Source organism: Delphinus delphis, chromosome 13, assembly GCF_949987515.2.
Source record: "Delphinus delphis chromosome 13, mDelDel1.2, whole genome shotgun sequence".
Classification (NCBI taxonomy): Eukaryota; Metazoa; Chordata; class Mammalia; order Artiodactyla; family Delphinidae; genus Delphinus; species Delphinus delphis.
The window spans coordinates 5,805,225-5,830,633 of record NC_082695.1 but is presented as its reverse complement, the minus strand read 5'-3'; the positions used below and the strand labels follow the sequence as shown (position 1 = coordinate 5,830,633).

The following is a 25,409-nucleotide window of genomic DNA, read 5'->3' as shown; positions in this document are numbered from 1 at the left end:
GCCTGTTCTGCTTTTAATGCTGAGCCGAAGACTGGCTTCCTCTAACTTTCCCACCAAGCCTGCCTCCTGCCCGGATGGATATTTAATGAGGGGATTGCGTTTCTGCTCCCTAGGCTCCCTTTTCCTGGCTACAGACACAAGACCCAGAATGCACAGAGCAGAGGGGTCTGGAGCCTCCCATCAGACACTGGTCAGGCCTCTGGTCAGCTCGGGCTAGAAAGACCCAAGGCTGGCAAGGAGGCCAGACTCACCCCCCCAGGTCCATCCCCAGGGTAAGACAGTAATAACCAAATGGCTTGATTCTCCATTTTCAACCAGGAAGCAGGATTCAGGCTGGTGAATACACTGCGGGCTGGTATAGCCTGAGTTTATTTGCATGTCTTGTTCACGGAGCCAGGGGGTGATTCACACTTTCCTCACACGTTGGCAGAAGTCTGGGAGTTTAAATGCAGAGACAGGCAGATAGGAGGGACAGGAAGGAACCCTGGCACGGACAGGAGGAGAAAAGGTTCCCTTCACCGAGAACTTGAGGCCCCGCTGGGGAGCTCTGGCCGGGGAGGTGGCGGAAGGAGAGGCAGGGACATTCAGCTACGCGGGGGTTGGGGTCTTCAGGGGTGTCATGCCTTGAGGGCTGGTGTAGACCAAGGAAAAGGGAGAGAGGGGCGGGGGCCAAAGGCAGACTGATCAGTGACCAGGGGTGCAAGCCTGGTGTCGGGCAGCCTGGTGTAACTCCCGAGTCTACAACACTGATTACATGGCGGAGCCGCAGGTTACGTGGGGGCCGGGCTCTAAGTTAGGCGACCATCTCGTGCAGTCAGAAATCCTCCTTTTGAGAAGTGGGCCAAACGGCCGGTGCAATTTAAAGGACTGATTCTCGCTCTCTCTTTAGCAGCCCTCACCTGGTGGGAGAATTCATCTAAGATCAGGGTAGACGATGCATCTGTGTGATACCTGGGGTGCCTGGAGTAACTGCCCTGAGCCTCAGTGCCCGCTGACAGAAAGTGGGGGCTATGCAGTTTATCATCGAGACACTCGGGAGTAAAATGAAGCATAATTGTATAACTTTTGAATACTTATCGACCAACGGTATTGGTTGTACTTATATCAGTCAACTTGTAAAATAATATTTCAGGTCAAAAAACTATTTTCAGGGACTTCCCCGGCCGTCCAGTGGTTAAGACTCCGCACTTCCACTGCAGTGGGCGCAGGTTCGATTCCCGGTCGGGGAACTAAGATCCCGCATGCAGCACAGTGTGGTTAAAAAAATTAAAAAAAAACCATTTTCAAAAATAAACTTTCTTTTTCTAAAATGTGACACCAGAGGTGCTGGGCAAGGTAACAGGCGTCACCAGAGCTGGATGCGACCTGGACGTGTAAGGTCACCAAGCACAAGACTGAACTCACAGGGGTCAGGAGGATTGAATGGACAAGTGTCCTGTGGGCGCAGAGATGCCGATTACCATTATTATTGTTGCCACTGTCACCATCATTATCACTGTCATTTTCACCATCATCACCACCACCATCATCATCACCACCATCATCATCACCACCACCATCACCATCATCACCACCACCATCATCATCATCACCACCACCATCACCATCATCACCACCACCATCATCATCACCACCATCACCATCATCACCATCACAACCACCATCACCATCACCATCATCATCACCATCAACACCATCATCACCACCATCATCACCACCACCACCATCACCACCATCATCACCATCAACACCATCACCATCATCATCACCACCACCATCACCATCACCATCATCACCACCATCATCACCACCATCACCATCACCACCATCATCACCATCATCACCACCACCATCACCACCATCATCATCAACACCATCATCACCACCATCATCACCACCACCATCACCATCACCACCATCATCACCACCATCACCATCACCACCACCACCATCATCATCACCATCACCATCACCACCATCATCACCACCATCACCATCACCACCACCACCATCATCATCATCACCATCACCATCACCATCACCACCATCGCCATCATGCTCTCCTCTTGGGGCGTCCAGGCTCCTTCTCGGTAGCACCCAGGCATTTCTGGGAGAGGTCAGCTCCCACCGCCCACCCTCACCTTCTGCCTCCTCCGCCATCTCCTCCTCGTTCCCGCTCACGCCTGACGCCTCCATCTCCTCATCCTCCACCACGGGCGGGAAGGCAGCCTCCTCACTGGCAGCAGCTGGTGCTTTCTTCTTCTTCCTCCGTGCGTTCCTCTCCTTCTCCTAGGGCACAGGGATAGCAGTTGGTCAGGGCCAGGGCAAGGGCCTGGGCTGTCAGCCCGGGGACTCCTGCTGCCGGAGGCCTGCCACAGCTGCAAGGGACAGTGATCCCATCCACGTGGTTTCGAGGGTGCCCTTCCCCCCTCGTGCCCCACTGCACGGCCAGACATGCCAGTGGTTATTTTTACCCAGAGCTTCATTCTTCCATCATGCCCCAGATACACCTGGGGCGCAACCTGGCCTATAGGCTGCCCAGACATCCTTCCGGAACAGATGAGGAAGGACTGCCTCTGCCTGGAAGCCCCCCATGATCGCTCCAGCCCTGCCAGCTGTCCTAGCCAGAGCAGTGACCACACCCTCTGGAGGACACACTGCCAGGCACGGTCAGTACACTGGAGAGAATGAATGAATGAAGCTTTTCCTTGCAGCCTCATCTGTCCCCAGCTGAGCCCCGGGGCACAGGCTAGCTTGGGCAGCATGTCATTTCACCCCACCAGTCTTTACACGGCACCCCAGGGGCTGAGAATACACGACGAATGAGGAGACAGGGTCCCTGCCCCACAGGCCACCTAGTCGGGGAGATGAGCAATCAACACATCAATTAAAAAGATGACTCAGAGGTGGGGGCACGGCTGCTGAGAGGGACAGACAGGGTGGGGTGAGAATGCAAGGGCGGGGCAAGGAAAAGGCTTCTCGGAGGAGGTGACATCTGAGCTGAGGTCTGAGTCGTGAGAAGAAGCTGGCCAGGCAAGGCTCTGGATGAGTGGTCCAGGTGGAAGGAACTGCAAGTACAGAGGCCCAGAGGTGGAACCAGCTGGGTGGTTCAAGGAACAGAAAGAAGGCCTTCGCTGAGCAGCCCTTCACTTCCTTCCACGCCTCCCCCAGTCCCCAGAAGCCCTGCTCCCCACGCATGGGGCCAGGCACCCACCCCCAGCTCATCATCACTCCTCCTCGACAGCTCCCGTCTTTGCACCGCACTGGGCCGGGGGTTCCAGAAGGGTGTCTCTTTAGCCCCATGCTGAGCCAGCCAGAAAGTGTTGATTGACTTACTGAGTGACTGAATGGGCAGCGTCCAGGGCTTGAACACACGGTCGGCAGAGTCGGGGTATATGTGGAGGCAGAGTGTGCTGGGGGTCCGAGGTGACCAGGGGCTCCCAGGGGAGTGGACTGGTCCCTAAGAGGAGACCCGCCCAAGTACAGCTGGTGTGACGGGAGGGGTCGCAGCCTGAGCCCTTTGGGGTCCCTGAGGAAGGAGATGGAACCTAAACGCTCCCAGACATGCCAGCAGCTCCCAGCGAAGCCCCTCACACTGGGCTGACTCGGTTCCTCCCAGAGTTCACGTCCACCCGAACCTCAGGATGTGACCCTTCTTAGAAATGAGCTCTTTGCAGATGTAATTAGGATGAGTTCATATTAGATTAGGGTGGACCCTAAATCCAAAATGACTGCTGTCCCTAGAAGAAGAGGGAAATTCGGACACAGAGGCACCCAGGGGAGGGATGCACCCCCAAGACAAGGAACGTCAAGGATTGCAGGCCACCCCCAGAAGCTGGGACCCCCAGAAGCGGGGAGCGCAGGGCAGGAGCCTCCCCTGGAGCCTTCGGAAGAAGCGGAGCCCTGTTGACACCTTGATTTCAGACGCTCAGCCTCCAGGATTGCAAGAGGATACGTTCCTGTACCAGTCTGTGGTGCCTTGTTACAGGAAACAGGAAACTAACGCACCTCCCCTCCACCAATCCCCCGGCCCCCAGGAGAAAGCCACCATCACCGTGCGTGAGTGAAAGCACGGCACAGCCCGCCCTCGGGCAGAGGCTCCATCACCTCCAGGCGCCAGCCGGCCCTGCCCAGCCTGGCCCCTCACCCCGCAGGGCTGGGCGCAAGCCTCAGGGGTCCCCAGGCCCTGCCTGGGGGGTGGGATCACTTCCTGTCCTGCCTTCTTCCTGAGCAAACGGGGGACCTCGGGGTGCAGCCGCTCAGAATTTGGGGAGGAAGAGGGAAACGTCTGTTTGCCCGTTAGTCACGGTTTCCGTCACCAGCACTTGGCCAGGACCACAGCCCCACCCTGCCGAATGTCCACGGGACCACTGTGGGAACGCCCAGCTCCACCATCCGCCTGCCTCTGGGGGCTGGCGCACCCCGGTCCCAAACTCCGAGCTTCTCCCGGAGGGCCCCCCACTGGAGCTCGCGGGGGCATGAGAAAGTTGTGTGGCCTGTGGGTTTGTGGGTGCAGCTGAGGGATCCCCCTTCTTCCCCAATCTATCTTTAGCAGACAGGGACTCACTCGAGTGCTGGAGCTGGGTGAGGCAGGCGACTGGCTGCCCGGGGGGTGGGGGGATGCTCGGAGCCTCGCAGGGAACGGGGGCTCCTATGGGCCTGGCTGGGATGCACGTCCTGCTGGGAACCTGAGGTCTCTCTGAGCCAGCAGCCCAGGCCACCTCAGGCCAAGTGGGGTGAGTATGATGTCAACACCAGGATCCCCCCGGCTCTGGGTTTCAGAGGCTGGGACTTAGTGTCCCAGGAATCATACCAAACCCTTCCACACGTGGCCCCGAACCTCAAGATCGGGGCATGTGTATGGAACAGGAGATGCCGGCGATAGTAGTATTGGTAGTTACAGCTGACGTCTGTTAAGCACCTACTATGGGCCAAGCATTCTTTACTTATTAATTCACTGGATCTGCACGTCTACTCTGCGAATCAGAGCATGCCACTCCCTACCTCGAACTCTGCAGACGCTCCCGGAACCTCTTGATATAAAACCCAAGTCTTCCCCACTCCACACAGTCCAGTGCGATATAGATCTGAACCCCGCCCAGCTCTCTAACTCGCTCACCCTCCTTGGTCTGTTACAAACACACTGCCCTTCTTGTGCAAATGGGCTTACAATGCCCCGGCCCCAGGGCCTTTGCACTCGTCACTTCTCTGGCTGGACAGCCTTCTCCCAGACACCCACATGACTCACGTACCCACCTCCATCAGGGCTTTGCTCATACATCACCTCCTCAGGGAGGTCCTCCCTGATTACCCTGTCAAAATCAGCTAATCTCATTCCCCATCAATCACTTTCTACTACTATCCCTCATCTATCTTCAGACCACAATCTGAAATTATCTGTGAGTTAATTTGTCTCTAGAACTACAATTAACTCAAGGGCAGGCATCTTTGTCTGTTCTCAGCTGTATTCCCAGGACACCTGGAACAGCGCCTGGCACAGAAGAGACACTCTGTAACTACTAATTTAGATGCATGAACCTGATAGACAAAGACACTGGCCCAGAGAGGCAGAGACACTTGCCCAAGATCACACAGCTCGTGGGTCAAGAAGCCCAGACTTCAATGCAGGTCAGGTTCAAGTACCTCCCTGTCTGACCATCTCTCTCTGCAGGCCTGTGCAGCCTCAGATGGAAGAGGCAACAGAGGAAAACAAGGCAAGGCGGGGCCTGGGCTGAGATGGACAGAGACAAAGAAACATGGAAGCTGAGCCCGAGAGCCTGGATTCACAGATGGGAGAAAAGGGTAACCTTCGGTCATTAGGAGGGGGAGGGAAAACCTTGGAGAAGTCACTGGTGCCAAATGTTACATAACGCTGGGACGCGCTCCGCCTGCCCGCCCGATCCTGCTTCCTGCTGACGTCGCCCGTAGCCACGCTCAGGCCAGGCCTGGTGCAAGGCAGGAGGGGACACCCGCTGACCCTCTGCTTCCCCCACTGCTTCCTCCACTGGCCGAGGGTGACGTGCCTTCCTGAGCTCCAGACGGGGCCCGGCCAGCAGGAATCACCACGACCTGTCTCCCTCCCAGGGTCTGGAGGGTGTGGGACAGCATCTTGTGAGGACTGCTTGCATTCTCCAGTGACAGGGAACTCACCCAGGCACCATGGGTGTCCACTGTAAGGACTGACGGACCCAGGCTGACGGGCCCCCCATCCCTCACTGAGCTTTCTCCACAGCCTTCAACTTAAGTCCGCTCGTTCGCTGTCAGCAGGGAACGAGAACCCGTCCCACTCTCCCCAACAGCCCTTTCTCGTCCACAAGTGACAAGCAAGGCTCCCCTGTTTGCTGGCCTCAGAACACGGCCCACCGGCCCCCACCTTCTGGTCCCCTGCTTCCCAGCAGGCCCAGCCTCTGCAGAGTTCTGTGGGAGCCATGTCCAGTAATACAGGTACGGGTCCAGGAAGGGAAGCCAGGGGCCCCCACAGACTTGGGTCCAAACCCCCTCTGCGGTGTCTCCCTCCTGTCCTCAGCATCTTCACCTGAGGACGGGCCAATGGTGGCGACCTCGGGGGTCTGGGGGAGGGGCCCAACCTGGGCCTCGGGGTACCCCTGCTGTTCACGCCCCCTCCCCGGCCCACCAGCGTTGCTGCCCAGCCACCGGCATGTTCAGAGTCTGGGGACAAGGAGGACGACCGTCTCTATCAGCTTTGGCTACACTTCACTCAGACCAGCACAATCCACCCCGAGCCCGGCCCACGCTGGGTCACCCCTCAGCTCACAAACCTTCAATGGCTCCCACTGTCCATTAAAGAAAGACCCAGCTCCTCTGCCCAGCAGGAAACCCCACCCACACGTATACCCGGGGCACCTGCCATTGCTTCCCTGGCATATAGTAGGCGCTCAATAAAGGCTGGCTGAGTGTGTGATAAGGATAACGCCCAACACTTACTGAGCACAGACCGAGGGCCGGGGCTGGCAGCCTCTGCTGCTCACAGCAACCCGATGAGTGGGTCTGGGTCTTACCTCCTTTTACAGAGGAGGCAGCTGAGGCTGAGTGCTGAGGCCACGAACCTGCGGGCGACAGCCAGGAGGCCACAGAGCTGGGGTGTGAGCCCTCTAGCCCAGAGCCCTACTCCATACCATCGTGCTCGGCTGCCTCTTTGAATGAGCGAGTGAATGAATCAATCCATCGACTAATCAATCGCTCAGGCAATCCAGGAGCAGGCATACTCTACACCCAGTTAACAACCAAGGGAGACACGGCACCCAAGCCGCCAGGCATCTGGCGGCCATGGGCACATCACTACTGATGCCACCACCTCTGCTACCAATGATGCCACTACGGCGCGACGTGCCAGGCCCCGTTCTAAGCACTTCACACCCATTCACTCGAATCATTCCCACAACAGCTCTTTGAGGTGGGAATTATCCCCATTTCAGAAGTGGGGAAACTGAGGCACAGAGAGGCCAAGCCACTTGCCCAAGGTCACACAGCTAGGAAGTGGCAGAATCTGGATTTGAACCTGGGTGTCTTGGGCCCACAGTCCCCACCCTGGCTGTTTCTGCACACCTTATTCAAGAGGGCACCTTGAATGCCCCTGAGAAGAATGGGGTCAGTGGCTTTAAAATAAAATAATGATGATACTGATACTACTACCAGTAGTTAGAGCAGCTAACCCCCATGGAGCGCCCCCCTCTGGCAGGCACTCAGTCCTTTACATGTGGTAACTCATTCGCTCTTCACCTGAGTTCTCGGGGTAAAGGCTATCATTCTCCCACTTTACAGATGAGGAAACTGAGGCTCACGGGGTACAGCCGCTGCCCGAGGTCACACAGGTGCCAAGTCATGAAGCTGGCGCTTGACCCCACTTTCGCCCTGGAGCCCAAGCTGCACCATCTACCTGGCTGGAATCTGTTTCCCCGACCCACCCTCTCAAGTTTCGGGGCCCCCAGGGGCGCAGCAGGGCCGTGCCCCAAGGAAACCTGGAAAGTGAGGTGGGGGCCAGTAGGCTGTGAGAGGAGATACCTGTAACCCAACAGCCTGGGCGAAGCGGGCTGGTGTGTGGGCACCGGCTGGGCTGGGCTGGGCTGAGCAGGGAATGGGGGGAGGGGAGAGGCAGGGAGGACAGGTCAGAGGGAGAAGGGGATGAAGCAGGAAGATCCCTCTGTCCCTGGGGCGATGCTCAGGGCCGCACTCCCAGCCCAGTTAATCCTGAGTTGGTGTGTAGAGGCCGACATCCCGCCCCCATCCAACCACCACCACGGCCAGCACCACCATCACAGAGCTGGATCCTATCTGCGCTGCGGGATCTCAGCAAGCGCTACGGACAGGCGCTCCTTGGCCTTGGCCCTCACTGAGCCTTCCACCCTGCCGAAACCAGAGTCCTGAAAGCTCTAGAAAAAAGCAGAGCTCCCTGTGTTTCAGGGGGCCCTGCCTGAAGCTCAGGGAGCACCGGGAACCAACTGCACAGCAGGCGGGGAAGGGGCAAGAGGCACAGCCTAAGCAGACACCACGGGGAACGGGCACAGGCAGGGGCCTGGCCGAAGGAGACCTGGCGGCCAGCCTCAGCCCTGACCACAGGGCCAGGGCACAGCGTCCCCCTCTGGCCTAGGATGCTTGGGGTGCGGGTGGGGAGCTGGGGAGGGGTGCCCCTAAATTCTGCACAGTGCTCAAGGAGCGTTCAGAGAGGGTGATCCTGTCCCTGGCCCGCCTGCCATGCCGTGTGACCTCGGCAGCCTGCTCGTCCTCTCTGGACCAAGGCGGGCTCCATGGGGGAGCAACTCAGCCTCCCAGGACAGGGTGCACAAGCAGCCCAATCAGGGGGAATGGGGAGGGTGGAGAGCTGTGCGTCCCCCTCTTGTACCTTCATATCTACAAGGAAATATGCAGCCCGCCGATTAAAAGCATGCGTCCTCAGGTCACGTAGTTGTGGGTGCAAAGCCCAAGCCAGCTGTTTATGAGCCTGGCTGAGCCTCAGTTTCCCCAGATCTGAAATGGTGACAATGCTTGGCATGTCACAAGTGTGCCCAAAAGGGGGAAGGGAGGGGGATGGAGGGAGGGAGGGAGAGAGAGAGAGAGAGAAAGAGAGAAAAAGAGAGAGAGAAGGAAGGAGGGAAGGAAGGGGGGAGGGAGGGAGGAAGGAAAGAAGGAAGGGAGGGAGGGAGAGAAAAGGAAACGAAAAGGAAAGGAAAGGAAAAGAAAAAAAAACAAGCCACCCCCAAATGGCCCTCGCTTCCCAGTAACAGCTGCGGAGGAAGCGGCCTCTCCGTGGAGACCATTTACGGGCTCAGTGAGGCGAGCCTGCCCCGTCTGTGCTCCTGGAGGAGGGAAGGTCCGTGCCTCTTCTCAATGCCCTGGAGGCCAGGGCTGGGCCGGCTGCTGCCTGACCTGTCCACTCCTTCCCCGGGGTGGCCCTAAGACTGAGTTCAAATGGAGTGCGGGAGGTGCTGACTTAGGGCTCCTCTGCCTCTGCATACGCTGACAGCCCTGAGTCCCTGGGGAGTCAGTGCCTGGCCCACCGAGCTCCTTCCTCCCTGCCCTGAGCCCTCAGAGGCACTACGGGCCCTCAGAGGTGTCTGACCGAGGAGTGCTGGGGGTGGAGATGGGGAGGCAGAGGTGGGCCTGCGCATCGCAGTACCCAGGAGGGATGCTTACGGCAGGGACCCACCCCTGCAGCATTTCCGGGGGACCACGCAGCGGGAACCTCGAGGGGCTGAGACCTGGGCAAGAGAGCTGGCGGCAGACCCCTCCCCACCCAGGCTCCCAGGCTGCAGGTCTGGCCCACAGGTCTGGCTGGGATGCACAGGGCAGGGGCGGGGTGGGAGCGGGGACACTCACCATCTTCAGCTTGTGCTGCTGCAGGATCTCATCCAGGTTCTGCCTCTTCTTGTAGTTGAAGTAGAAGTTCTTACACTGGGACACCGTCTTGGAGCCCACCATCCGGGCGATGGCCGACCAGTTCCGGCCGTGTTCCAGGAGACCTGTGCGGGGGAGGGCGGCAGGTGAGGGGCGGCAGAGGGCTGGACGGGCAGCAGGGGCCCGTACCCACAGCCTGGAGGGCAGACAGAGCCCTGGGCGAAAGCAGCCCTGATCCCGGGGCTCAGGCTCACTGCACAGGCCCAAGGTTTCCGGAAAGAGATGGCTGGGGTGGGGGACACCAGAAGGGTGTGGGAGGCCTGGGCTCCCCGGGCTGCATGGGACAGCCTGGGCTCTAGGAACTGGAGGGGCAGGTGGGTGCAGCCCTGGGGGTACCGCTGCTGAGGCCACTGTCAAGGGTTCCGGGGGCTGAGGGCTGAGGTCTGGGGCGCAGACCCCGCCCGGGGCCCCACCTCTCCTCCTCCCCTGGCTGTCTTGACCCGGCACTGACACTTGCTCGCAGCTGCAGACGAGGCCTCGGGAGACGGGCTGTTTTCCGGCCGCACCAGGCCAGAGAAAGGAAGGAACGTGTGAGCAGGGCTGGGAGGGTGGAGTCCGGCTTGGGGTGAGCTGGCCCAGGATCCTCCGCGCCCAGGTTAACTGGGGCACACCCAGAACCCAGAGCTCCCCGTGGACGCCTAAAGGCCCACCCTGGACTCGGGGCCCACCAGGCGTGGTTCAGGGTCTGGGAGTGGACTTGCCCCCCCAAATCACAACCCCCCATCTCCATGAGCTTCTCACACAGCCTCACAGATTCCTGATGTGGGGAGAAACGCCCAGGAATTGGTAGACCCCATCCCAAATTCACCTAGGGCAGAGAAAGTTCCCTCCATCCCCACAAACTCAGGCCAGAGCTGCACCTCCAAGCCCTCTGCCGTTCTCAATGCCACGGACACCAGGCTCTGCAGAAACATCATTCCCCCAGCTCCCCTGGAAGCCAGCCCCGAGTCTCAGCCCGTCTGCCCGCAGCGCTCCCAGCACACGCCTCGCACAGGCCAGCGCCTCTGCGTTTCTATGCCTTGCATCTCCAGGCAGCGCGCCTTGTGTGGCCAGGTCAGCCCGAGCAGGTAGGGCCTGCCCCCTTCCTGACGGCTGCAGAAGGGGCAGATGGGAGGCTCCGGCCTCCGGGGACTGCGGGGCAGGACTGGGCCCCCAGAGGGCAGCAGGCGTGAAGCCTGAGTCACGGTGCTGGGAACACAGCAGCCTCTGAGCCCCAGAGCTAGACTCATAAGGACTAGCGAAAGATCTCCCATAAAGAAGTTTGAGGCTGTTTTCCTTGAATCAAATCAAGCTGCAAGCGGGGAGGGCCACGACGGGTGTTTCTCAGGGGTGCGGGAGCGTAAGGGGCGGACAGTGTGTGTGGCGGTATTTTCTTTCATTCATTCATCCATCCATCCATCCATCCATCCATCCATTCATTCAAACGTGTGCCGGCGGCTTGCTACATACAAGGCTCGCACAGAAATAAAACGGCAGCGAAAACAGCATCAACAAACCGCCAGGTCACACGGCCGAGCAACCCGGAGTTTGCGGAGCCCTGCAGACTTGGTTCCCTCTCCTCCCTGCTGTTGAGGCCACGGCTGCTTTCCCATCCGCAGGATGGGGGAAACCGAGGCTCCAGGGATCAGAGGAGCTCACAGCTTGTGGGGTGGGCCAAGGGGCCGAGGGGACGTGGGACCCAGGTTGTCTGCCCTGGGGCCTCTGGCCCTGGGGGGTGGGGTGCTAGACTGACAGGCCACCTGCTCCCCTGCGGAGGCCACGGGGCCACATGGCCCCAGGGCAGCTCCTCAGGGTTCCTCAAGGACAGGCACGGAGGGGAGGGCTGGGGCGTGGGATCAAGTGTAACCCAGCCCCCTGACCTTTCCCTCCGCCTGCGCCCGCAGCAGCTGCCGCTTCCACAGGACCTGGCGGAGGACGACGGGGACGCGTTTATTTATATTTCCGCAGCCGGGGCCAAGAGAGCCCAGGCAAACACGCTGGGCCGGAACCCCGGGAGGGAGAGGGCGGGTCTCCCATCTGGGCCTTCTGAGGGGTAGGTATGTGGGGTGCGGGGGGGGGGGCGACGAGGGCCCGGAGCGGGGTGGGGGGGTACGAACCTCAGCCAGGCTGACATTTACAGACTCAACACATAAATAAGGAGGGCGCTTGGAGCTGGCTGGGGGGTTGGGGTCCTACTCAACTCCACTGGTGGCAGAAGCAGGAGCCGGGGTGGAGGGGTCACCCGGGCCTTCCCGAAAGCTGCTCTCGAAGGAGTGCTGGACTGAGCTGTCCAGGAGCCCCGCCAAGAACGTGCTGTGTGGTCGCCGCCATCCCCTCTGCTCTCTGGGCCTCAGTTTCTTCAGCTGCTGCGTGAAGGGCTGGGGTGAATGTCCTAGCATTGCTGGCTAGGGTCCCTGGGGTGGGAGTGGACGGGCACGAGCTTCCTTCCGGTTCTGGTTCTGGTCCCGGGAACCCCAGACTGAGGGTGCCAGGCACAGGGAGATGCAGTTTAGACCCCTCCATGCCTCGGAGACCACATGGACCAGACCCAGCTGCAAGCCCCCTCCCACCCCCCCGCCGACACCCCTCTACCTGGAGAGAGCACCTCTGAGCAAGCGCCAACCAAGACCCCCAAGATTCGCCCCAAGCACAGACCTCCTTCCAGGAGAGCCCCAGCCGACAGCCTGAGAGGCAAGGGAAGGGGCACCAGGAGAAAGTGGTTGGGGGAGTATAGAACTCCCGAGTCCTCCGCCCTGGGGTCCCTGTCTCCCCTGGGGTCCCTGCCACTGTGGCCCAAAGTCCCCCCCCATCCCAGTCCCCTCCCCGGAGCCACTCACTCACATCCTCTCATCTGCGTCTCCCCCTCCGCCAAGTTTTCCGGAAACATACGGCTTGGAGGATGCTCCAGGGCTCGGAGCTGGGAGCCGCGGGCTGGGAGGCGGGAGGCTGGGCGGCCCTGGTGCCGGCTCCGCAAGGCTTCTGGCTGGCGTCTGCTGGCGGCTCAGCTCGGCCTCACATCCTTCTCGTCCAACGGCGCGAGGGAGGGAGGGAGGAGGGAGGGGCCGGGCGGTGGGAGGGCGGCAGGCGGAGGCTGGCTCCGACGAGGGCGGGGAAGCGGCTCCGTGCTGCGCGCCGTGGTGGCCCAGGGCTCCTCCGGCGCTGCCACCCCTGAGCCGTCCCCCCCCCGCCCCAGCTGCGGGTGTGCGAGGTGCCCTTCGCCGATGCGGGCGGGCGGCGGGAAGGTGTTGGCTGTGCCAGGCGTCACCAGGGAGCACAGTGTCAGCGGCTCCTCTGGGCACCAATGTGCCCAGCGCGGGCGCTCAGCCCCCGGACCCCCGACGCCCCCGCGGGGCAGAATCCAAAGACCCCAGAGCCTCTCGGGCAGCAGCGCCCGGCAGCCTCGCTACGCGCCAGGGCTCGTCCGATCTTCCTGCTGCCTGACCCAGCGAGACGCGTCAGGGCTGAATGTGACCTCCAGACGGAGGCTCGCGGGAGGGGCGGGGGAGTGTGGCAGAAGCCCAGGTTCGGAAGGGGCGGGCCAACTTGGCACTGGCTTCCCCCTCCCTCTCTCCCCATCCGTGGCGGTGGCGGCGTCAGCAGCGGTAAGAACAGATGAGGGTTCAGAAAAACAGAGCTTCTCCACCCCGGCAGCCGGGAGCAAACAGCTTCTTCCGCTGTCATTCCCCCTGCGCTGGTTCCACCTGTGGTCTGCCCCCCTCCCAGCCTGATGCTGCCATGGTGGCCAGGCCCTTCGTGGGGGGCTCTGGAGGTCTGGATGGGCTGGAAGGCGGCAGTGGGTGGGCAGGGCTAGCCTACCATTCTAGGAGGAAGCTTAGAATTTGAGGGGACTCTTCCAAGCGCAAATGAGACCTCCAATCCCTGAGGATGGGGGGAAGGGTTTGGAGCCCGTCAGAGGGCTCTCTGCTCCCCGAGGGTCTTGGGACTACGGCGGCCTCTTTCTTCCCTCTCTGAGATACCCGTGACGACTGGGTCAGCCCGCGCCCCGTACAAACACCTGCTACGGACGACCCAGGCAGCTCCCGGGAGGTTGAAAGTTAACTGAGTTGAACTTTGGAGCGAGATCCAGGTCACGACCAATTTCTCCAACTCCGGGGTCACTGACCTGCTTGTCCCTTCAGCCCTCAGCCTTTCCATCCTGCCCAAGAAACCCAAGGAACGACAGGCCACAGGTCTCTGAAGCATCCCGATACCCCTGCTTCGCCCCCCAGCCCTCGCCCTGGGCCCTGGGGCACACCCTCCAGGGCAGGCAACAGATCCCAACCACATCAGGGACCCCGGACGTCCTGCCTGAGTCCCATGATCCGTTCTCTGCAAGGGAGGCCCAAGACGGCTTTCAAGGATGCCAATCCCGTCGTGTCACTCCTCTGCTTCAAATCTTCCAATGATGACCCAAAGCTCTTGGAATCAAATCCGAAGGCCTCAGCGTGGGGCATGAGGCTCTGCAGAGCCCGTCCTGCCCCGCTGTCCAGCCTGCTTCCTACCTCTCCCCTCGCTCCAGCCACTGGAACCTTTTCTGCCCAGCCCTTGGATGTGCCCCAGGACATTTGCACTCACTGTCCCTGCTGCCTGCATGGCTTTTTCACAGCTCTCCTTCTGTCTTCCTTCAGTTCTCAGCTTCAAGTGATACCTCCTCAAGAGAAGCCTTCCCTGACCACTCTCTCCACAGTCGCCCTCCCAGCCACCCTGCCATCGTGGGGTTTTGTTATCTCCAGAGCACTTATCACTCCCCGAAATTAGCTCCTTGGCTCCACTGGTCGTGGACAGCCGTGTCTCTGCACCCACAACTGCTAGGCGTGCAGGAGGCATTAGGCAAATGGACAAAACTCCAGACACCCTGGGTATCTGGGTTTGGGAGCCCTCTGGGCATCCCCCCCAGGCATCTCTGCTGCCTCTCTGGGGCTCCCAATTAGGAGCTCCAAAGAGAGGCGGGAGCTGGGCAGTTTATCCCCCGGGGGGGTCCTGGACCCTCCCCTCCCCAGAAGAGACGTCAGGGAGTGCCCACCTCTCACACGAGGGGCACGTCCACACACACTCTGCCGGTGCCCCAGACGGCAGATTCTGCCAACATCCCCTGTGGTCTGGATTCCCTGACCTCACTTCTAATTCCTAAGGAAGGAGTTTCGTTCTGAAGTGTCAAGAGGCGGGAACTAGGAAGTGAAATTGACCAAGACAGGAAGTCAAGCCAGGAGGTCTGAGTCACAGACGTGGAGCGCAGAATGAGGTGAAGGAGCAGGGGGTGGCCGCAGAGGTGCCAGTGAGAGGGGCTTCTCTGCGTGGTGGCGTGTGGAGGCTTGGCCAGCCCACTCTGGCCGTCCTGGCTACGCTCGGTGGGGAGCTTCCCATACACTGTCTGGGGGCCTGGGACGAACTGTTCTCACGGGAGCAGTGACTCACCCTCCTCAGCTCACGTACACTGGCCCCCAGAAAGGCCTCGTCCCTGTTCTGTCCCTCCGCACGCTGCCACCCGCTCAGGGTCCCTGCTGTAGGCAGCTCTCACCTCTGGGGTCTTCGAACCTGTACCAGTAGCCAACCTCCCCCCCGCCCCTGCCATGGGCGAGTTCTGATAACCTGGGGGCAGGAGGAGCCTTTCTAGCACCTGCAGTCACCACACTGTCATCCATCTGCATCCTGGGAATGTCACAGCTGCTCCCTCGGGAAACCAGCGTCCGCCACCCCCTCCTCGCCCCCGCCCCGAAACACTCGCTCCCCATTACCCCAGCCAGCCCTGAAGTTTTCTGTTCCCTTCATGAAGAAGCACAGGCCGCCTACAAGAGGGACATATCCACACCCCTCCCGCCAAATGCCACTTTCCAAGAGAAACTCCAGTTTGCAAAACAAGATTTTCTGCCTAAAACACTGTCAAAGGAGGGGGGAAAAATCCAGCAGACTTAGTTCTGAGTCATGCCACTTCCTTATTTTGGAAACTCCAAGCCCTGGGTGGGTTTGACTTGGACCCAGCCCTTGGTTGGCGACCTTGCCAGGAGCCTACTGTGTATCTGAACCTCTGACAGTCCCGCCAGTCCCCGGGGGGATTCGGCCAGACAACTTCACACCTGAACTTGGACTTACCTTCCAAGTAAGTCCAAGTTAACTTTTCTTTCCGTCTACCCTTTTCAAAATAAGCCTCGGCGCCTGCAGAAGCCTCAGCTTCAGCTATTACACCTGCAAATCGCAGTGACGATGTGATCTCCCAATACATGATCAAAGCCAGTGATCTCCCAATACATGATCACCTATTAAGATGAAAAAAAAAATCACCTGTGTGCGACCCGACACCCTAGCACTTTGGGAAAAATGCCATGTTATGTGTTCAATGTCAAGTCTTCCCATAGAGCACAGCCAAGTGGTTTGCTCCCAGGACCAAACTATGTTATTTGCCGGGCAAGTCCCAGCTCACTGCCCCCTTGGGCCTCAGTCTTCCCATCTGTGAAGCAGAAGGCGTGTGTGCATGTGCACGTGTGCGTGTGCACGTGTGCGTGTGCATGTGTGCGTGTGCATGTGTGCGCGTGTGTGTGCATGTGTGTGTGTGCACGCACATGTGCGTTCGCAAATATGGAGAACTCGCCTTGAGGGTCCCTTGGGAGGATTAAGTAATATCATTCGTGCAAAATGCTGGAACCAGCCAGCAGCCACCACGTGGTAACAGACATCATCACTGCTGTGTAACCTACCAGGGGGCTCTTTCCCTGAGGAAGCACCAACTGGAACGCCCACGTGTGGATTTTGCCCCTGGGAGTGCAGGTGGGCTGGGAGATGCTTGACTTTACTTTCCAGGGTGCTGACAAGGAACAAGAGAGTGGCCTGGAGCTTGCCCTGATGTCTGGCTGTCCCCCGCGCTCATGCAGAAACCCCGACTCTCTCCTCCTTCTGAGCCATCACAGTGGCCAGTTTCCCACACGTCAGAAGCATCCAGGTCGGGGGAGCGCGCACCCAAGACAAAGCTCAGCATTCTCTCTCCAGCCGGAGGTGGCGACAGCTCCCCGCCGATGCCAGCCCCGGGATGCTGCAGGCTCCCTTCTGACAACCTTTACGGCCGCCCCACTCCTGTACATCAACTGTCCTCAGTCCCCGCTCCAGGCGCTGGCCCCGTCTCCTGCTGGGCCCTCCCTGGTTCCCGTACTCAGAAGTGACCCAGCACCCCTGCTGCATCAGCCGCCAGACCTGTGCGCTAACCACAGCGCCACGCTGCCCGTCGTGAGCGCCGGTGGGCAGGTGCACGGCTGTCCAAGCACAGAGGCCATCGCTCTCTCTTGGTCCCTGCAGTGAGGACAGCATGAGGCTTTGATGATGGACACGTGGATGGCAGGCCCCACATTTCCAAGTTCCAAGGCTGGGGACTCACACCTCCCCTCCCCAAGCCTGACTCTTCATCCGTAAAAACTAATTAAACCAGCCAGTGCGCACAACAAGCGTTGTGGAGGTGCAAAGCAATTAGTGGTTTCTCCCTCGGTCCCCATGAAAGGGGGCGAGTCCTGCAGGCAGAGACAGCCTGAAGTTACTGGGGGAGAGTTCGGGGTCCACCTGGGCTCCATCCGGCCCGACAGGCCTTGCGTGGGGCCACCAGATCCTGGTCCCTGCAGCACCCTACTCTGGGGCCGCACACCTCGCCTTCTCCCTCCTCACCAGGCAGGCCACTCGAGGCCAGGGAGGGGCCGGTGGCCAGGAGCTGGGCCAGTGCCTATTTCTGGTCTGGAATGGTGTGCCTGGGGGCTTCCCTGCCCCCTCCACAGCTGGTTCCCTGTCCACCAGAGAAGGGGGCTGGAGACCAGTAGGAGCTGCCAGCAGAGCCCTGGGCCTCCCACACAGCTGGGTCGAGACTGCAAGCCAGGCCAGGCTGACCTTTCCCAGGGGAACTAGAGCCTCACATCCCAGCCTAGTGCCTGCCCAGCATGGCGCTGGGCCCGAGGGCAGGCAGCCAGCTCCCTGAGGCTGCCCTGCACATGCTCAGTCCTCACTTGGTAGGAGCCCCAGGACAGGCAGCCCTGACTCCAAGCACAAAGGAAGGAGCAGGTGCCCACCTGCCAACCTGGAACCCTGCAGCCATCCTGTCCCCTGTCCCACTCCTCCCCATGCCATGGTCTTCCCCATGCTCTCAGAGTAACAGCCAAACTCTGTCCCACAGCTGGTAAGGCCGGGGGGTGAGGGGTGGCCCTCCCGACGGCCTCTCCATTCCTTGCCTCTCTTCCTCTCGTTCTCTGGGTTTTGATAGCTTCTCACTTGACCACGCTGCCCTTGCCACAGGGCCTTTGCACATGCTACTCCTTGGCTGGGAGGCCCTTCCCTCTCTCGTTATCTGATTAATAGTAGCCAGGCCCATGGACTCACTCATCCAAACCTCACACCAGCCCCATTCCCATTCTGTAACTAGAGTGCGTGAGTTCAAATCCCAGCTCCACCAATTGACAGCTGTGTGACCTTGGGCAGCTCACTTAACCTCTCTCGGTCTCAATTTCATCATCTGGATAAAGACACTAGTAATAGCATCTGCCTCATAAGGTTCGTGGGGATGAAGTGACCTGACATACATGACGCCTCTAGCTGTACCTGGTACCCAGGCGTCCCGACAAGTACTTGACAGTGTTACTTCATGTTATTCCGTGCTTTGGGTGTCAGCCCAAGGGCCCTTCCCCAGCGCCGTGAAACCACCTCCAAATGTCACTCTACGCTTGCTCAGCAGGCCGCTCACCTCCAGCCCCTTCCCTGCGGCCCCGGGAAGCGCAGGCACTGGTCAGCGTCACACACCCACAAGGGACAGAGCTGGGACTCAAACCCAGGAAGAAAGGCTCCAGAGTCTGTGCTGAACTGCAGGCCCGCCCCTTCTGAGCACGTACTGTGTGCCAAGGGCTGCACGAATACGGCTCATGCCACTCTTAGGATGCCCCTCGGTGATGGCATCCCAGCCTCCTTTTGGAGGACGAGGGAACATGAGGCCAAGACAGGGATGGGCCAGGGTCACAAGGCTGAGGAGGTGGTTATCATTACAAACAGTGACAGGGAACTCAGTGTGTCTAAGTCACCACCCCTGTAAGCGCTTCTGTTTTCTTTCACCAAAACCCCACACAGGTGGTTGTCCTGGATTAAACGGTGTTCCCCACCCGCCACCAAATTTCATGTCCACCCACCTGTAACCTGTGAATGTGACCTTATTTGGAAAAAAAGTCTTGATAGATGTGATCGAGTTAAGATGAGGTCATGCTAGATTAGGGTGGGTCCTTATAAGAAGAGGAAAATTTGGACAGAGACACACAGAGGGAAGACAGCCATGTACGATGCAGGCAGGGATTGGAATGTCTAGAAGCCAAGGAGGGCCGAGATTGCCAGCAACAGCAGAGGCTGGAGGAGGAGAGGCAGGACCCTCCCCTGGAGCCCTCAGAGGGAACCCAGCCCTGCCCACACCTTGATTTCGGACTCACAGTCTCCAGAACTGGGAGAGAATACATTTCTGTTGTTTTTAAGCCACTAAGTTTGTACCTTGTTACGGCAGCCCCCAGGAAACTCATACAGTGGGTGATGCTCTAATTCCCATTGTACAGATGAGGAAACCGAGGCACAGAGAGGTTGACTAGCTTGCCTGAGGTCACAGAGCTAAAAGGTCCAGAGGCTGAGGTCCAGTTTCTCTCTGGGGACGGGGGACCCTCTGCAGCTCATCCTTCTAGGCCTGGCTCCTGGAAGTCTCCTGGGATGCCTGGGGCAGGCTCAGTGGTCCCAAGGCCCTGGGGACACCTGGCTGCTCACTTCCTGGGCTCCCTGAGGGAGGGACCGGGGCTGGTTCATCTCTGGGTACCCCTGCCCTGCACAGGGTGAGGCACTGGGTCGATGTAAATGGGTAGGAGGATGGGTGGGTACCATCTGTCTCGGGCACAGCTGGGTTTTGGGTACCTTCCTGGGTTTCTGAGGGCCGGGGGCACTGGAACATTCCTAGCCTCTCCACCCCCGCCCACTGTGGAGAAGGAGTCCTGGGGGCTGCCAGCACCTGCCTCCTGGCCCCGATCCCCTCCCGCCGCCTGGAACAGGCAGCCATTAGCAGCCACCCCGAGCGGTAATCGTCCAGATTGCTATAATTCACGGCGGACAAGCACACTGGCACTCATCACATTATCACAAATGTCACTGAGCAGGGCCTCGGCGTGCACAGTCCCCGGGGGGGCTCGCACGCTGCCGTCTCCGCGGGCAGGACCCAGGATGAGCTCGCTGCCGCCACTGAGGATTCAACCTTGAGACAGTGGGGCGCACTCCCGTCCCAGCCGGTGAGTCATCCCCAGCCGTCTCCCAAAGGAAGAGAGAGGGCAGCCTCTGACTCAGCCGACTCCCGGTTCCCGGGCAACTGGGAAGGAGCTGGGGATGGGGCTGCCATGACGACAGAAGACACAGCACAGGCTGGTAGCCCTGGGACATGCACCCCTCACGGCCCTGGTGGGTGGGTCCCCAGGCAATATCGCTGCCGGTGGCTGAGATCCCAGGGTCTCACGTGTGGTTAAAAAAACCATGCAATTCTACACAAATGTTCTCAACAGCATTATTCACAATAGCCAAGAGGTGGAAACAACCCAAGTGTCCATCAAGCAATGGATGAATGGATAAATAGAACTCCTCTGTCCACACGGAGGAACACAACTCAGCCATAGAAAGGAATGAGGTGCTGACACAGGCTACGACGTGGATGGACCTCAACAGCACGATGCTGAGAGAGGCCAGACACAAAGGGGCATATGTTACGTGATTCAATTCACGCCGAAGTCCCGAACAGGCAAAGCCATAGAGACAGAAAGCGGACTAGTGGGCACCAGAGGTTGGCAGGGCTTGGGGAGAATGGGGAATGACTGCTAATGGGTACGAGGTCGCCGCTCGGGGGGGCAGAAAGTTCTGGGGCTAGAGAGTGGTGATCGCTGCACAACGCTGTGAAGGTGCTTAATGCCACTGAATTGTACAGTTTAAAATAATTAAAATGGTAGATTTTTACATTATATGTATCTCACCAAACTTAAAGGGGGGAAAACATCACACATTTTCAAATAAAGCCTCTTTTGCACCCCATGGTGAATCCACACCAAAAGCCACAAAGTAGACACAGAAGACAGGAGAAAAGGACGGCGTGGCCCCCTTGGGGGGCTGACAGCACCCACTGACCCCCGGCAGCCAGAGACCATGCGCACAGGCCCCCGTTAGTGCTCCCGAGACGCTGAAAATAGGGCCTCACCTGCGAGAGGAACCGAGGCAGCTCCCCCTCTTCTGAATGAGGCTGAGGGTCCAGCCCGGCCCTTCCTCCAGGCCGGCCTCACCAGAGGCCTGGGAGCTTGGAGGAAGGAGGTCTGGAGCCTCCAAGGGACAGCGTGCCCGGACAGGAGCCCTGAGGCGAGGGGCTCGGCCCCCGGTAGGGGCCTGATCAGGTCTGGAGCTGCTCCTGGTCAGTTTCTGAAACACCAGGACCAGACGCTCAGGCCCCCAGGCACCCTCTCCCGGGGCAGAGGGAGGGGAGGGGGTGGGCAGGGCAGGCAGCCCATGGTCCAAGGTCTCAGCCTCCGGGCCCAGCTGTCCTCGCACACAACTGTCCCTGTGCACCTGGGTCCTTCATTAGAAAGGCCATTTGCTCCGTCCCTGAGTCATGACCTGGAGCTCTGGGCACAAAGGAGCTGCACCTCAGCAGTGGGGCCTCAGCAGGACCTTGGGGACAAGAGCTGGGAGGCCCAGGTCACCAGCTCCAGGACCGGGCCATCCTGGGCCTCTGTCCCTCACTCCCTCGTCCACAAAACGGCTGGAAACAAGACTTACCTCTCGGGGCTGGGGTCAAGATGAACGAGAGCAAGCAGGCAAAATGGGGCTCAGATGCCAGCTCAGCCTTGGCCTTCCTGCTGGCGCTGAGCTGGTCTGACGGCCCCTGCCCTGGGCACAGGGGAGGGAGGGGCAGCTAGAGCATCTCCCAGAGATGGGGGCCGGGGGATCGACACCGACGTAGTCCCGACAGTGCCGGGCCATCCTTGGGACGCTTAGTGCCTGTTACCTCCGGCTTCTCTTGACCAACCCGGATGCCCCTCTCTTTTCACAGATGGGGAAACTGAGACCCACAGACTGGTCACTGAGCCAGGAAGTCAAGGGTCCAGCCATTCTGGCTCCAATGAACAATGAATGTGCTGGTGGCTTCTACAGAGAACGCGGGGTCAGCACCACAGCGCAGGGAGACGGCGCAGCGAAGGGGAACAGCTTGACCCCGTGACCCCGCCACGGTGGCCACCAGCAGGCTCTGCACCTCCCAAGGCACCTGGGTGCTCTGCCGCCACTCAGTCTGCAAGGCCATGACGTGCTGGTCCCAGTGGCCACGGAAGCCGTACACCAACAACATGGCCACACAGACCCATTTTCTGGAGGACAAAACTGAGGCTCCGAGGAGACGCGGCCAATCTGAGAACACCCACCGCAGACCACACCACAGCCCCGTTTAAGGGCACAGGTCAACCTCCTCCCCACCACACGAGCTGCAGGACCCGGATGCCCATCGAGGGCGATCAGAGCAGCCAGAAACCCCTCACCTTTCTTGGCTGTTTCCATCTCTTCTTCGGTCCAGCGAGAACTCTCGTTCATCTCCATGGAAGCTGGAAAGGAAGACACAGCGTGTTGGCAGCAGCCTGGAGCGGGGCGTTTTCTCTGCCTCTGGCTACTCGGGGCGCCCGCTGGGTAGAGGGTGTGCAGGCACCTGTTTTGCAGAGGGGAACGCCGAGGCGATCCAGGGCCTGGACCCTGAGCTGCCTCTGTATGCACTCGGCTGGGAGCCTGGTGAGTACGTGAAGGAGGAGGTGGGAGAGGAGGAGGGACGTGATGGGCAGGGACCTCACCTGCGCGTGGACCCACTGGGGCCGGGTGACCTTCTGCCGTGAGGGCTGCCCTGGGCATTGCGGGTGTGGAACAGCAGCCCTGGCCTCTACCCACTAGGTGCCAGGATCCCCCACTCCAACTGGGACAATCAGAAACGGTTCCAGACATGGCCACCTGTCCCCTGCGGGAGGGCCCTGCTCTACAGGGTGATCACTATATTCTCCCCTGACTCATGCGGCACGAGGATGGGGCTGCTCGTGTTACTGAGAAGGAACGCAGCTGCCTTGGAGTCGGGGGAGTTAGCCGAGTGTCTGCTAAGGCTGTTTCTGAGCCTCTCCTCCAAGTTCCCCTACACGTGAGCCCTCGTTCTTCCCTGAAAGTCGCTTAAGATGTCGCAAGGGCGGCGAGCGTGAGGGACGTCAGCGTCACGGACTCAGTGCCTGGAACCGCGCTAGGCACAGAGTATGCACTTGGTAGAGGCCGCTGACCATCAGAGGGAAGTTCGGGCAGCTTCCCCGCTCCCTGCTACCATGGCCAGCTTTCCCCTTCCCTCCCACGGCACCCCCGGAGGCAGGCTGTGGAAGTGGAGCCTGGGGTGGGAGGTGCCCATCAGAGGGCCTGGGGTTGTGTTTTCCACTCCGCTGTCCGGCCCCAGCGTCAGCCTGGGGTCCAGGAGAGCTTCCCCGGAAGTCAGGTGCGCCAGTGCACTCCTGAAGGGAACCCTCCTGCCCTGGGTCTCCAGGCACTCCAGCACCAGCCCACAGGAGCTGCACGGGGTTTGTGGCCAGCGGGCTGGCTTTGAACCCCAACTGACTGGGACTTTACAGAGGCAACATCCCTTCTCTAAGGTTCAAACAGCCCATGTATGAAACGGGTACCGATGACCTCCGACGCGGAGAAGGAAGAGGTGCCTGGCACAAACCCTGGGTGTGGACGAGGCGGGCGTCTGTGAGACAGGGAACATCACCGCCATCAACTCCCACCCCGGGAAGACATCCAGGTGGCTGGGGCCTCAGCCTGAACACTCAGGCCATGGGTCCGGGTTCCCGCACACGCCGGAGGGCAGGCCCCAAACGGCCAAAACGCTACAGACAGCAAGCACACACCGGCTGCCCCCCTGTGGCCGAACTTGGGAACTGCTACTCAATTCTTCTCTCTTGTTTTCCCCCTTGGGGTAGGGCGTGAGGCTCAGAGCACCTGGGGGTGGGCACCCACTGGGCAGAAGGAGAAACTGAGGCCCACAGAAATGAAGGTACAGGGAATTCCCTGGTGGTCCAGTGGGTAAGACTCCACACTTCCACTGCAGGGGGCACGGGTTCAATCCCTGGTCAGGGAACTAAGATCCCGCAAGAAGGGGTGGTTTTTCGGTGGCTTGTGGGATCTTAGCTCCCCGACCAGGGATTGAACCCAGGCCCTTGGCACTGAAAGAGCAGAGGCCTAACCACTGGACCACCAGGGAAGTCCCAAGGCCAGATTTTCTGAGTGAAAAACAAAACCAAATTGGTGATCTGGAAGTTTATGTGAATTCTCCAGCTCTGGAATAATCCCGGCTGACAGCCAGTGAGACTTTCCCACGCTCCAGGCACTGTTCTAGGCCCTTCCTACACACGAAGTCACCAAAACGCTCCCCCCACGGTTACAGGCATTACTGAGGCACAGAGAGGTTAAGGAACTCGCCCCAGGTCACACAGCGAGCGTGCAGCTCATGCTGGGATCCTGAGCCTGCTGTGCTTGCGGCGCCCCTCTCCAGCCCGAGACTCACCCAGCTCGGCGCTCTGCTGCGGGGTGATGGCCTCCTCGCTGTTGGCCTCATTGGCCATTGAGCGGGTGATGCGGCCTTTGCGTCTGCCCTGGCTGTTGGCGGTTTTGCGGCCTTTGGAGGCCACTGCCTCCTTCTCATCGTTGTCTTCCCCAGAGGTGTCATCCGTTTTCTCCCTAAAGGCCAGGGAGGGGAGACAGGGATGGTTTCACCGGAGCCGGGAACCTAGGTGGCGGTTTCAAGAGACCTGCTTTTCCTTAGCAAGATGAGTGCTGGCTGCCAGCGGTTTTCTACTAATCAGAGGGTAGGAAAGAGGGAAAAAGCTTGGGGCGAGGGCTGGCTGGTAGCAGTCTGCGAGGCTCCTTTATTCACCAGACGAGGGAGTATGCCTGGTAGCCGTCTGCGATGCCATCTTAGTTATGAAAAGGGAGGTGTGAACTGGTAGCTGTTGTCTGCTTTGCTCTCCTAACAGGGATGTGGGCTGGGAGTTAACCGACTGGCTATTTTATTCACCAAGTAGGGGTGTGGGCTGGTGGCTATCTGCAAGACCATTTTATTCACCAAACAGAGATGCTCTCTGCTCTCTGTCTGCAAGATGACTGGGTTAACGGCATGGGGGGTGCAGGCTGGCACAATCTTCAGGCCACTTTAACTCCCCAAAGAGGAGACGTCCCCCAAGGGGTCCTGTAAACGACACTGACTTTGCCTTCCGTATTATCATGGACCACCGTGTCCTGCAGAAAACGCAAGAGGAAAGTTTCCTGCCGGTCTTATGCAGGCCGAGCCCGGCGTGTGGGGAGCATGTGACCTCAATAACTGGGGCGGGGACTTTCTCAGAAGCCGACTCGGGAGACTTTACTGCGGGGTTCTCAGATTTATCACCTCCGCCTTCCATTCATCTTCCTGAAGGGCCTCGCAGGAGCGTCTGGGA

General features: G+C 59.6%; 1 protein-coding gene across 7 annotated transcripts in view; it reads right to left on the bottom strand.

Annotated features, from left to right (window-relative positions):
• NCOR2 (nuclear receptor corepressor 2) overlaps nucleotides 1–25,409 on the bottom strand; it is a 221,872-nt gene that overhangs the window by 46,646 nt on the left and 149,817 nt on the right. For all 7 annotated transcript variants that reach the window (XM_060027888.1, XM_060027889.1, XM_060027890.1 and 4 more), the window contains exons 17-20: nucleotides 24,482–24,654; nucleotides 22,437–22,499; nucleotides 9,835–9,977; nucleotides 2,142–2,289 (exon numbers count right to left, since the gene is read on the bottom strand). In XM_060027888.1, the coding sequence (XP_059883871.1) occupies nucleotides 2,142–2,289; nucleotides 9,835–9,977; nucleotides 22,437–22,499; nucleotides 24,482–24,654 (527 nt within the window). The remainder of the gene's footprint in view (nucleotides 1–2,141; nucleotides 2,290–9,834; nucleotides 9,978–22,436; nucleotides 22,500–24,481; nucleotides 24,655–25,409) is intronic.